Source organism: Globicephala melas, chromosome X (genome assembly GCF_963455315.2).
Source record: "Globicephala melas chromosome X, mGloMel1.2, whole genome shotgun sequence".
In the NCBI taxonomy this organism is placed as follows: Eukaryota; Metazoa; Chordata; class Mammalia; order Artiodactyla; family Delphinidae; genus Globicephala; species Globicephala melas.
In genome coordinates, this window is record NC_083335.1 from 37,542,545 (window position 1) to 37,556,257 (window position 13,713).

The following is a 13,713-nucleotide window of genomic DNA, read 5'->3' on the forward strand; positions in this document are numbered from 1 at the left end:
TAAAAAGTACTTATTTAACTATCAAATTACCTAGTCCACTGAGAAAAACTACGCTATTTCATATTTCTCATTTTGGTAAAGTTCTGGGAATCCTCAGTATCTATACCAAAAGATTTAACAATTTTTTTAAATTTATTTTTTGGCCATGCCGTGTGGCATGCGGGATCTTAGTTCCCCGATCAGGGATCAAACCTGTGCCCCCTGCACTGGGAACGCAGAGTCTTAACCACTGGACTGCCAGGGAAGTCCCTATACCAACAGATTTTAATTAAAAAAATATAAGAACATATAATGACTGAATAGTGTGTAAGAAAGAGATGGATTTAGAATTGTGTCAATAGGGCTTCCCTGGTGGCGCAGTGGTTGAAAGTCCGCCTGCTGATTCAGGGGACACGGGTTCGTGCCCCGGTCCAGGAAGATCCCACAGGCCGTGGCGCGGCTGGGCCCATGAGCCATGGCCGCTGAAGCCTGCGCGTCTGGAGCCTGTGCACAGCAACGGGAGAGGCCACAATAGTGAGAGGCCCGCGTATCGCAAAAAAAAAAAAAAAAAAAAAAAGAATTGTGTCAATAGTAGTCATTAATACTGTCTGAGCAGGTTTAAGATGATTAGGAACTAGGGTGTGACCTATTTTAATTATTATTCCCACTACCTAGCATTGGGCATGTCATCTAGTAGGCACTAAGAAATGTTTACTGAATAAGTGAACATTTCTAATAAAGCAGGAAATAAAAAACACTGAAATATATGTTATACACACATCTTTTCTATAGGTACAAATGTCACAGCAGAGGACTGTGATGAAACTCTAGACGCATTTAAATGTTTACAGCAGAAAATCATTTAAAAATTTACTCCCACTCTTCTATACTCATTTGAAACTTACAGAGATGATGCATAGATTATTTATTTTTGTAATAGCATGTTAGCTATTTTAGATTTGGATACACCCACATTCATTTATACAAAAACACACAAGTAAACCAGAATTTTTCTTTGAAAATACTATACCTGATTCATTCTTGGTAAATCCTTAATGTTTTCTTCTTTTTTCAAAAGCTCCTCTTGCCATTGACTTAGATATGCTTGAATGTCAACTTTTTCTTTTCCTCAATGAGGGGAATAAAACCATTTCATAATGAACAGCCCATTATATTTTCCCAAATCCCCAAAAGAACAATTTTGATTGAAAGATATTTCATTGAGATATAAGATTCCACATTTTTTACTCCAGAAATTGATCTGACTATACTTTTTATTTCACTCACTGGCTCTCAAAATACATTCTCCACTTCCGTTAAACTAAAACTTTTACTTTGGAAAGGTTGGGGACTAGAGGAAGAAGGATGCCTTTTAGATTAAACAGTACATGATGTAAATTTCATGTAGATGTTCTCATGCATACCACTAAGTTTAAAATAGCTTCTATATGATGTTCTTAGCATGCAGTTACCATAGCATACTATGGTGACTCTTTTTCAAAAATTCAAAACAGTACTTATTCATTCATTCCTTTGAAGAGTTTAATCACAATGATATTAATGGGACTTTATTAATAATTATTTAGATCTCTTAGAAAACTAGGATATACTGAACAACCTGGCAAAGTTATCATATTTAAGCAGATCTTCAGCAATTATTTTTTAACTAAATGTTACTCAAAAACATAAAAAGAATGATGGACCTTTGGAGAACAATTTGACAACCTCTATCAAAATATTAAATGTACATATTCTTTGTTATCCAGCATTCTCATACCTCTATGAATTTATCCTATCCTAAAGAAATATGTGCAAAAGTATTATAAAATGTAAGTATAAAAATGTTTGTTGGAGAATAGTTTGCAATATAATTAATTGGAAACAACCTAAATGTTCATCAATATTGAGCTAGTTACTGAAATAAATGATGGTACAACCAAACAGTGGAATACTCTGCACCCATTAAAAGGAATAAGATAGATCCAAATGTACTGACATGAAAAGATGTCCATGATATACTACAAAATCAAAAAAGCAAATTGTACAACAATATTTATGAAATGTTTCTTTTTTAAAAGAGAGATGTCTATATTTGTTTATACATTGAAACAGGTCTGGAAAGAATACAGACCAAAATGTTTTCACATTTACTTCAGGGTGGGGTTGGGTGAGGGTATGAGGATTTCTGTACCATTTAAATTCCTTTTATAAGGATTATCTATTACTTATGTAATTAAAATTAATATTTTCAAATAATAAAATTAAATAAATACAGGTCATTTACAGTTGTATTTTCTATAACTTCTGAGACTTAAGTATCAAGAGAAGAAGAAGAAATTGTTAAACTAAAACAAAGGAACTGAAAAAGCTCTCAGGACAAATCAATCAATAGACTTTAAAAGGAATCCACGTTTCCCCTTTGTGTAGTTAACCCTATTTACAAAAACAATAATTTAAACTAAATGATACTCCTAGATCATATACCTTTTTCAGGGCTGTTTTTTGCTGACTCTGCTTCCTTCTCCTTTGCAGGCTTGGAAACTAGAGGAAAAGAGGACAATTGCATTTTGTAAAATATTTAACAAATACCTTTTGAAAGTAAAATAATATTTTATATAAAGACTTATAAGCACACTTTATGTTCTTCAATTCATCAAACCAATTATAGCTAACCTAACCTCCTATCATTAGATGGCAAAGTATTCAAGAACTTTAAAAGAACACTGGGGAAAAATCCATATAAAAAATCTCAGGGCTTCCCTGGTGGCGCAGTGCTTGGGAGTCCACCTGCTGATGCAGAGGACATGGGTTCGTGCCCCGGGCCGGGAAGATCCCACATGCCACGGAGCGGCTGGGCCCGTGAGCCATGGCCGCTGAGCCTGCGCTCCGCAACGGGAGAGGCCACAACAGTGAGAGGCCCGCGTACCGCAAAAAACAAACAAACAAAAATCTTAGAAGGAAGTATACCAAATATTAAGTATTTATTTCTGGGTGGTATGTGGTATTTTCTTCCTTGTGATTTTCTTCGAATTAAATTGTATTACTTCTTTTATTAGGGAAAAAACACACACACACCGGAAGTCAAAAGACTGAGCTACTAGTCCTGATTGTGGTAAAACCCCATTGAAAACTCTTACACGAGTCATTTCTCCTTTCTTGGCCTCAGTGCCCTCTATATAATTAAGGGACTTGACTAGATGATTTGTAAGGTCACTTCAGACACTAACATACAGTAACATAAACATACATTAATAAGAACTTATCCCTCTTTAAGACATTCATATTTATGAAAAAGAAGCAAAAGACACAAAAATTAGCTCATAACCCTTCCAAATTATGTCTTGGAGACAGACTCATCCCGGTCTCCTACACCTACAGTGATTTATGATAAGTATTCACTGTTTGAATAATAGCTATGACCTTCAATCATCAAAGATTCTATTGTCTTCATCGCATTTTAACAAGGCATAAAAAATGGTTGGATACCTTTTAGAAATTTCTGCTACAGAAGTAGAAACAAAATGCATTTTCTTTCTAATTCTCCAGTAAATAAGAAATTCCATAAATCAAAACCCAAAATGTAGTTTAGTTAATCAGTCAAATATTTATAGAGTACTTACCATGCATTTAGGACTGTACTAAGTGTTATGGTAGCACAAAAGAAGTATAAGGTATAATTAACCCAAATTTTACTAGTGGTAGCTGGGTAAAGAATGTTTAAGCCAGAAAGACCTCTGGGTGACTAATAATCAAAACAGATAAATTTATTTATTTATTTAGGCTGCGCCAGCTCTTAGTTGCAGCATGCAGGCTCTTAGTTGTGGCATGTAGACTTCTTAGTTGCAGCATGCGGACCTCCTAGTTGTGGCATGCAGACTCTTAGTTGCAGCATGCATGCGGGATCTAGTTCCCTGACCAGGGATTGAACCTGGGTCCCCTGCATTGGAAGCAGGGAGTCTCACCCACTGGACCACCAGGGAAGTCCCAAAACAGATAAATTTAAAACAGATATTTACCATGGAGCTGACTGAAATAAAGTAATTCTTCCTTGGAAAGTTCATCTCCCTTTGAAGGGTCCTTATACTTCACTTCAGTATAAGCTGAAAACAGATAACCCAAATCACATTTATAACAATGAGGGACAGAAACGAGTCCTATAATAGATCAATTAAATCTGGGGGCAGAGAATCAAACAAAGGGTCCCTGTCAAAAAAAGACATACGTGAAGAAATGTGGAAGTAGTATTACTCTACCGTATAGCAAATAACAAGAAGTACTTGATCACTTTGAGTTCTATTATTTTTCCAAATTTCTTGCTTTTTAATAGTTTTCCAAGAGCCACTACAAGTTGAAATTTAAAAATATGGGTTAATTGGATATACTCCAATATAAAATAAAAAGTTTTAAAAAATGTTTAAAAAATCTGGCACTTGGGAATCTCTGAAAACGTGACCTCAGTCATTTAAAAACGTCTTTAATAAGAAGGAAAACACGAAGTTGAGTGCTCTAACAGATACACAGTGTTTTTTCTATTTTTGATCCTTCTATTGAAAGCGTACTCATTCCATGGCAATATTAGACATTCTAATTTGACTTGACAATGTAAAGTCCTTCATAGTTATTATTTGGTTTGTCTTTTGTTTTAAATGCTGTGATTGTGACTTGAGTTTGTGAAGGGTTAAAGATGGCTTTTAGATTTCTGGTCTGGTAAAGAATGGTTCCCAGCTATCCTGGGAAGGCTCTAAAAGATCTTAGGTGTAGCTTTAGACAAATTATGAGGTACTTTTGTGTGTGTGTGTGTGAATCACCCTATCTAAGCTAAAAGGTACTTTTGCAATGTTCCTTTAAAGTCTAAGACTGGTTTCCCAACTATGGATCAGGCCTGGAAAAGGCTGCCTCTTAAGGTCAGAGGGAAATACTTAAGTAAAGTGGAATGATGTGGTAACATTAAGGCAGTATGGTAGAATAGAAAGAAACCTGTGCTTTGGAGTCAGACTTCAGTTTGAATCTCAGCTAACCAATTTATTAGCTATGTGATCTTCAGCAAATTTAATCTTTCCCTTAGTTTCCGTATCATCAAAATTGGAAGGATAATACCACCTTTCAAGGATATCATGAGAACTAAATAAAAGACTGCACGTAAAGCAAACACCTCGACAGAGCAAGTGCTCAATAAATGGTAGCTTTTATTTTGCTTCCTTTTTTTAAAAAAAAATATTTATTTTTAGCTGCATTGGGTCTTCGTTGCTGTGCACGGGCTTTCTCTAGTTGTGGTGAGCAGGGGCTACTCTTCGTTGCGGTGTGTGGGCTTCTCATTGCGGTGGCTTCTCTTGTTGCAGAGCACGGGCTCTAGAGCACAGGGTCAGTAGCTGTGGCACGCGGGCTCAGTAGTTGTGGCTCATGGGCTCTAGAACGCAGGCTCAGTAGTTGTGGCACATGGGCTTAGTTGCTCCGCGGCATGTGGGATCTTCCTGGACCAGGGCTCAAACCCGTGTCCCCTGCATTGGCGGGAGGATTCTTAACCACTGTGCCACCAGGGAAGCCCTATTTTGCTTCCTTTTCCAAATGTTTAATATCCCTGTTGCCTGGTCTCATTTTTCTGAATAATTTGTAGTATTTCACAAGTTTAGCAGTTTGTCTAAAGTTAAATTCAACTCTCTAATAACAACAACAACAATAAAAATTCAACATTATGACAATATTCAAATGATAGATAGTTCCTACACACAAACTACTTATCATTAAATTGATTGAACACTAACAGGAAGGAAACTTGTGAACCCATCTGTTGCACAGAAACTCTTCCATAGATGTCAGTGTAACTATATATCAGCAAAAATATTGCTAATATGATCCATGGGCCACAATGAAGCAATGACCTTATATCATATGGAAAATTACGTTATTTGTTAAAATGGAATGATATCTGTAATTATACTTGTTAAAATGGAGTCAACTCCTATATATCACTAACAACTGTTAAATTCTTACCTGGAGGAATATGCAGCTTAAAAAGCACCTTAAGCTTCTCAGTAAAACTTCCATTGTACATTATGTCTGTTCAATAAAATTAAATTGCAAATAATCACAGCCAAAGAACATTCAATCAATTCCAGCAACACAGATTAATTAAGACACAGATACTAGCCAGGAATTAGGATTCAGAAACCTTCTGTTACTTAAACTAACTGTTAAACAACTACCCAGTAGGCCAGATTCTCTCCTTGAAGTATATAAGCAAAATACCCTTTATCAGAGGGATAAATAAAATGCTCTTCTGCTGAACTCTTTCCCCCAATCCCAATCTAAAATTTACTTTTTCTTTTGAATGAGGCCTTATGCTTCATCTGAGGAGAGAACTCCTCTTCAAGGGGTAATCCCTGATAAGAAAGCATGCTAGGTTGTCTGGAAAAGCAAAGGAATGATATAACCAGTGGACTATCTACAGGCACAAAATGTTCATTGAATATTTCTCTACCACTTTTCTAGGCTATGTGGTTGGATTTTTATTGAGGGAGAACGTCCTCCTGAAGAATCCATGTGCCTGAAGGTGGGAAAATCAGGACATTCTCTTCCTTCATTAAATCATCCACATCTAACAGCTTGTTTTTCTGGGAGGGTTGGGGCAAAATGAGATGAATATATTTAGACTTAGCAAAAAACAAAGAAAATGGTCCAGTTATTGCTAAAGTTGGAGACAATGTAAATCTGATAAAAAAATCTGATATCAGGCTGATAAAATCTGACTAAATTGGCAATGATAGGCAGTACTAAGTATTTCTAGGGGTACCTTTATTTTTTTGCTTTAAAAAAGAAGATTATTGGACATCATCCTACCAATTGCAGAGGAGAATTCTTTGAAGTTTATAAGGCAGTCGGAGTTTTCATCCAACAATCTGAATGTCCATAAAGCTAGTGAGTCTCTGTTTGCAGAATGAGCCCAGGGACTCAACAAGTGATACAACACTCTGAACTGCTGGCAGTCAATCTGATACTGTTCCAAATATGGCAGACTAGGATCATGGTGCTTCAATACTGGAGAACTCAAACACCAATAGTAAGAAAAAAACAACTCTCTCTATTTAAGAAATGGGGGAAAAAAAAAAGCGCAAAGTCATTATATCAGAAAAAGTAACTTTATAAGATTTTTTTCTTTTAAACATGTCTACTAAAGTAATTAAAGATAAAATAGTTGAACAGTTGTGGTAAAATTCTGCTAAGAATATTATTTTTCATTTAAAGAAGGAAAACAGTACCTTAAAGATGACATAAAGTTCATCCAATTCATGAAGGCTCAATTTCACATCTTGTGATACGACACGCAACTTTAAAAGGATTAAAAGCAATTTAGAATTTAACACTTCAGCATATTCTCTTTGAATCAATTTAGAAATCTCCCTCTGCCAGAATAAAATATATTTTTTTAACTTTTTAAAGGAATAACAAAGTAAATGTACATATTTTCCCTTTTAAAAAGTTGTACAGAGACTATAGCTCAATTCTATTCTGATATGTAATTTGACCTTCATCTCTTCATATCCAGAGATAACTGCCAAAGGACAGCCACTTAATGTCTATAAATATAAGCAACAATATTCTATAGTTTTTTTCCATATATTCCTGTCTTGCTATATAAGCAATCTGTCAAGTCACCATATGGGGTTGTCATTAAACACTTCAAAGTCACTGGGAGATGTACATTCCCTCTCTGTGCCAAAAAACGTAATCTATCCCAGAGCATAGAAAAATATGATTTGTTCCAAAATCCATTCTATGACGTGAGCACAATTCTAATATGAAAACTAAAGTTAGCACACACACACTGTAAGCCAATGTCACTTTAACACAGATATAAAGAACCAAGCTAAACTATTTAGGAAAATTATCAAAGCAGAATATTAAAAGAATAATACAACACGAACAAATAGGACTCATTTCAAGAATCCAACAGAAGTCTAATATTAGGAATTCTTTAATGTACTTTACTACATTAATAAATATAACCTCAAGATATGGAAAAGTTATTTGATCAAAGTTAACATTCAATATAGATTTTTTTTTAAATGTCCCAAATCCCTTAACCTAGAAACTGAATGAAACTCCTTAATTTGCTAAAAGGCATCCTTCAAAAATCAACAGCAAATATCATACTTAATAATAAAATACCAGAGGCACTTCTATTAAATTCCAGAATGAGACAAGGAAGGCTACTTCCACTGCTATTATTTAATACTTCTCTGAAGGTCCTACCCACTACAATAACATCAAAAAACTGAAAACAGGTATATATATTAGGAAGCGCCAAAACTCTAAGACTAGAAATGATATGCTTGTCTATTCAGAAATTCAACTGAAAAAAATTAGAATTAATGAGAGTCAGTAACACAGCCACTTAAAAAAGCAACATGTGCAAATCAATGGCTTTTACATATACTATAATAAACAAATTAGAAAATGTAAAGAAAAAAGATCTCATTCATATTAGTAACAAAACCATAAAATATATAGGAGTAGACAAACCCAACAAGAAATGTGTAAGATCTATATGATGAAAACAATAAATGCTTACTAAAGGACATTTAAAAAGACATCATTAAAATGGATATTAAAAAGGAATATTAAAAGCCTTACCAGATTTCAAAATGGACTATAAAGCCACAATAATTAAAACAGTGTGGGGCTTCCCTGGTGGCGCAGTGGTTAAGAATCCACCTGCTAAGGCAGGGGACATGGGTTTGAGCCCTGGTCTGGGAAGATCCCACATGCCACAGAGCAACTAAGCCCGTGCGCCACAACTACTGAGCCTGCGTGACACAACTACTGAAGCCCACGTGCCTAGAGCCTGTGCTCCGCAACAAGAGAAGCCACCGCAATGAGAAGCCCACCCACCACAAGGAAGAGTAGCCCCCACTCACCGAAACTAGAGAAAGCCCGCATGCAACAACAAAGAGCCAACGCAGCCAAAAATAAATAAATAAATAAAATAAATTAAAAAAAAAAAGAAACAGTTACAGAAAAAAAAGAAACTACAGAAATAAACCCATATTAGCATATGAAAAAGGCAGAGTAGAGTACAGTAACAATGGAGGATTCAATAAATGGTATTCAAATAATGGGCTATTTCAGTTGGAAAAAAATACCATTAGAGTCCTATATCACACTATAAACAAAATATATACTTTACGTGTATTCAAGATCTAAATGTTAAAAAAAAAAACAGGGCTTCCCTGGTGGCACAGTGGTTAGGAATCTGCCTGCCAATGCGGGGGACACAGGTTCAAGCCCCGGTCTGGGAAGATCCCACATGCCGCAGAGCAACTAAGCCCATGCGCCACAACTACTGAGCCTGCGCCCTAAAGCCCGCAAGCCACAACTACTGAAGCCTGTGTGCCTAGAGCCCGTGCTCCACAACAAGAGAAGCCACCGCAGTGAGAAGCCCACGCACTGCAACGAAGAGTAGCCCCTGCTCGAAGCAACTAGAGAAAGCCCGCGCGCAGCAACAAACACCCAACACAGCCAAAAATAAGTAAATAAATTAATTTTTAAAAAAACAAAGCAATACCAGTACTATAAGCCAATATGAGAAAGTATGTTTATAAATTATATAATTTTATATGGGGAAGGCCTTGCTAAGTTTGACATGAAACACACACAATATGTAAAAAAAGAAGAGATTTGACTACATAAAATTTTGAAAGTTATATACTCTGAAATACATCATAATACATCATAAAAATTAAAGAAACAACAAGATTGGGGGAAATGTTAGCCACAAATATAATTGACAAAGAATTAATACCACTAATATTTTTAAAATGTGACGCTAGTGGGAGTGTGGGGAAAAAGGCATTCTTACACACTGTTGGTGGGATTATAATTTGATACAAATCTTTTAGAGGATAATTTAGCAGGACCTGTCAATGTTTAAATACTCTTACAAATGTGTAAGATTAGATATACAGTTGACCCTTGAACAACTCGGGGGTTAAGGGTGCTGACCTTCCACACAGTCAAAAATCTGCATATACTTTACAGTTGGCCCTTCATATCCATGGTTCCACATCTACAGATTCAACCAACCATGGATCTTGTAGTACTGTAGTACATGTTTATTGAAAACAATCCTCATGTAGGTGAACCTGTGCAGTTCAAACCCATGCTGTTTATATAAGGTATTACTTGCAAAAGCGAAAAAACATTAAAATGAAAGAGAGAGGGAGACCTACTAAATGGAGACCTACTATTCAGTGCATTAAGAGAAGCGAGGTATGCAATAATATGCAATGACCATGATATAGCTCTGAGTGAAAAAAGTTGCAGAACAAAGTAACTGGTATGATCTCATTTGAAAAGCTATATTGTCCCCCTCCCCCCCACCACATACACATTTATGTCTATAGATATTTAGAAAAAAGATCTGGAAGGATACATGCCAAATCATTTTAATGTTAGTTACTCCTGGGGTAGGAAACTTCTACTTTTTTACATTTCTATAATGTTTGAATTATTCACAATGAGCATGTATTCAGAAATGTTAATTTTCCCAGATTTGTACCTCTGAGGACTTAACCTTTAAGCAAGTAGGTTTACAAAAACAATACATGATCATGATAAAAGCTCAAACAGCACAGAAGGATTCATACAGCAAAGTAAAACACTCTCTCTTCCAACCAGAAATCTATTAATTCCACTCACCAGAAGCAACCAATATTAACAGCTTCTAATGCAGTCATCCAAATACTAAAAAGGAGTACTTAAAACACACTGTTTATTCCTTTTTCACTTTATCTTGGGTATCCAAGGATAATAATACATATTAGCAGCCTAGAGTACTATGTAGGTCAGCTGTTCTTATTGATGAAGCACATCACAAATATGTTATGCTTAAATGCCTACATCATAGCATTCAATAGTAAAGGTCACATAACACAAAACATGTTGGAAAACCAATGCTTCAACCAGAAGAAAATCACTTATTTCCTCTCAAAAAATTTACAGTAAGCTAAGCTGTGGCAAGAATCTAGCTCAAATGTATAGTTATTTTATTTTCTTAACATGAAATGATAATTTTTAAATGAAGTTCAGGAAAAAAATGTTACTCCAATTGGTTTTCCCCCATTGGGTGGATACTCACCACATTCTGCTTTGTTGTTTCCTCTAGGGTCTGTATCACATACAACCTATTTCGACAGCGCATGCTGTATATATCTTCACAGCGAATACTCCCATATTTCTGCAAAAAATATGATTTCAGTGGATACTCATTCATAATAAATATCCACTTTTCTTACAATTGAATTTCATCAGATTCAATTCTCAGAGGCCTTGGTTCTATTCCTAGCTATTTTCCCAACTTCTTCAGTGATTATGCAAATTTTCACCTCCTACGTTTCAGTTTTTCTGTATATTCACAGGAGAGGATTCCATCTACTATGGGTCTAGACTAAGTACAAGAACACTGGTAAAATTCTTAGTCTCTAAGAAGAGAATATTTTTCACCTTTTTATGCAGTGATAGATATTTAAAAGTGGTCATTATTTGTAAAACTATGTGAATAGTTTCATTTAATGAAAAGCAAACTGAAGCAGAGGAAGCTATATAACGTAGGAACAGTTCATAGAACTCATTTTTAAAGTGAAATCAGATTTTACATTACTGCATCTTTACATGTATTATTATCTTACTCTTAATATACCACTAGAGATATAACTATAGTATCTATCATTTTAAATATGCTATGTAATTATATTTATGGCATAAGAAAAACTTACCTCATTTGACTCTCTAATCAAATCTGTAATATCCACTCTAATATGACTGCTTTTTTCATCACTTACATTTGAACCCTGCTGCACACTTGAAGGCAACGGGCTATCCTTATTAGTGACATTGTCAAAGAACCTATCCAAAAGTGACAGTAATACAAGAATCAGTAGAAGTAAAATACAGAGAAAATGACAGCTAATTTCTCCCTAGTTCGAGATTAATTTCTACCGAGAGGACAAGAGACAGTCTTATGAGGGAGGAGAATTTGAAGATGGTTGGGAATTAGGAGGACATGGGAGTGGGAAATGGGATGGTGATGAAATGACTTCAGAGGTGGGGAGGAGAGCATGGGGAAGCAGATAGGCTCAGAGTTTTCTCAGAAAATACCACATGGCCCAGTAAGGGTGGAATATACGGTATGTAGAGGCACGTGAGGAGAAATAATTTAAGAAAGATACATTGAGGCCTTAACATTGAGAGTTCTAAATACCAGAGTGAGGTGTTTATACTTTATTCTTTATAAATAAATGGGATTTGATGCACCATTACAAGTTACCCAAATATTCATATATTCATTCATTTAACATATACTGTGCATACACAAACACACACACACATATCCCACACATGTGTTTCAGTACAAAATAGAATTCACAGAAAAGGCACCAGGAAAATAAAGCTCAGCTTACCTGATTGAAACCACTTGAAAACCAGAACAATTTCCCCCCACTGGACATTTAATATTATCAACCACCTCCCCCACCTCAAATTACTCTTACACACTTTATAGCTCGAACTGGGACTATGAAAGTTCCCAGCATACCGAATCAACCATATTAGATGTTAGTGTAAATGTATATATAACCTAGTGGTTTACTTCAAAGTGACTGACTTACTTTTGTTATATTCTATTTAGAAACAGAGGAGTGGACTTTAGGCCTAGCGTTTTCATTCAACCAGCTTTGTGACTTTGGGCAAATTATTTAAAGTTTCTAGGGCTCAGTTTCCTCATCTATAAAATAAGGGGTTTGAACAACATAAGCTCTAAGGGGCTCTCCAGATTTAAATGTTATGATTCTCACAGTACCTGTTTAAAGCTGTCACAGCTTCAGCATCATCTTTACATGCCAGAAGTTTGTCTAAATTATAGTCAAGTATTGCCAATCCCAGTTGTAAAATGGCCTTTATTCCATCATAGAAGAAACAGTCCACCACATTCACTGCACTTTCAATAGGTAGCACACTAATAAAAAGTGTGAGGAACCATGAGAGAGAAACTGAGGAAAAGAATGTCATATCAGTCATATGTTCAGTCAGCTGGGGAAGGTGATCTCTGATAAGTTCTTCAAAGACTGCCTGATCCACCAAGGCACCTGGAGAACATAAAAAGAAATTTTAAAATGAACACCTTTCAAAAGGACTTGTTTCCAATACCTTCCCACTTCTATTAGTAGGCTGATATATCTCATTTCTCTTCCTTAAATTATGAACTTCTTCAGTGCCTTTTCTATATTTCATGCATCTCTTTATCTGCTAGCAGTATCATGCATCAAGAAGCACTTGAGAAACTCAATTCATATTCATTGGAACAGTTATTTATGGAATCTTTATTATGTGCAGAAACCTGTAATAGGTACTATAAGAGATACATCAATTAATTAAATGGTCTCATCTTCAAAGCGTTTAATCTCTAATAGAACTTGCAATAAATAGACAAATAATTATAACACAAGACAATGCAGTCAACGACCTAGCCATGACACCGAAGGCTTATGAGGGTACAAAGGAGACCACCTATGGTTTTAAGGTAGGGGATCATGGATCTACAAATATTTGATGACTGAAGAAAATATTATATAAGTAACAAACTAAGAACTTGATCCTTCTTTCAAAGCTTGAATATATCTATACAATTCATAAAAATGTGGAGATTTTAAGCTGATTAAAATCTCTCTCACATAAAGAGAC

The 13,713-nt window shown here is 35.5% G+C and overlaps 1 protein-coding gene across 1 annotated transcript in view; it reads right to left on the reverse strand.

Moving 5' to 3' along the window:
• TBC1D8B (TBC1 domain family member 8B) overlaps positions 1 to 13,713 on the reverse strand; it is a 34,449-nt gene that overhangs the window by 4,325 nt on the left and 16,411 nt on the right. Inside the window, exons 5-13 of the mRNA XM_060292891.2 lie at positions 12,833 to 13,118; positions 11,751 to 11,880; positions 11,114 to 11,212; positions 7,236 to 7,304; positions 6,817 to 7,057; positions 5,971 to 6,036; positions 3,996 to 4,079; positions 2,464 to 2,520; positions 1,010 to 1,107 (exon numbers count right to left, since the gene is read on the reverse strand). Of these exons, the coding sequence (XP_060148874.1) occupies positions 1,010 to 1,107; positions 2,464 to 2,520; positions 3,996 to 4,079; positions 5,971 to 6,036; positions 6,817 to 7,057; positions 7,236 to 7,304; positions 11,114 to 11,212; positions 11,751 to 11,880; positions 12,833 to 13,118 (1,130 nt within the window). The remainder of the gene's footprint in view (positions 1 to 1,009; positions 1,108 to 2,463; positions 2,521 to 3,995; positions 4,080 to 5,970; positions 6,037 to 6,816; positions 7,058 to 7,235; positions 7,305 to 11,113; positions 11,213 to 11,750; positions 11,881 to 12,832; positions 13,119 to 13,713) is intronic.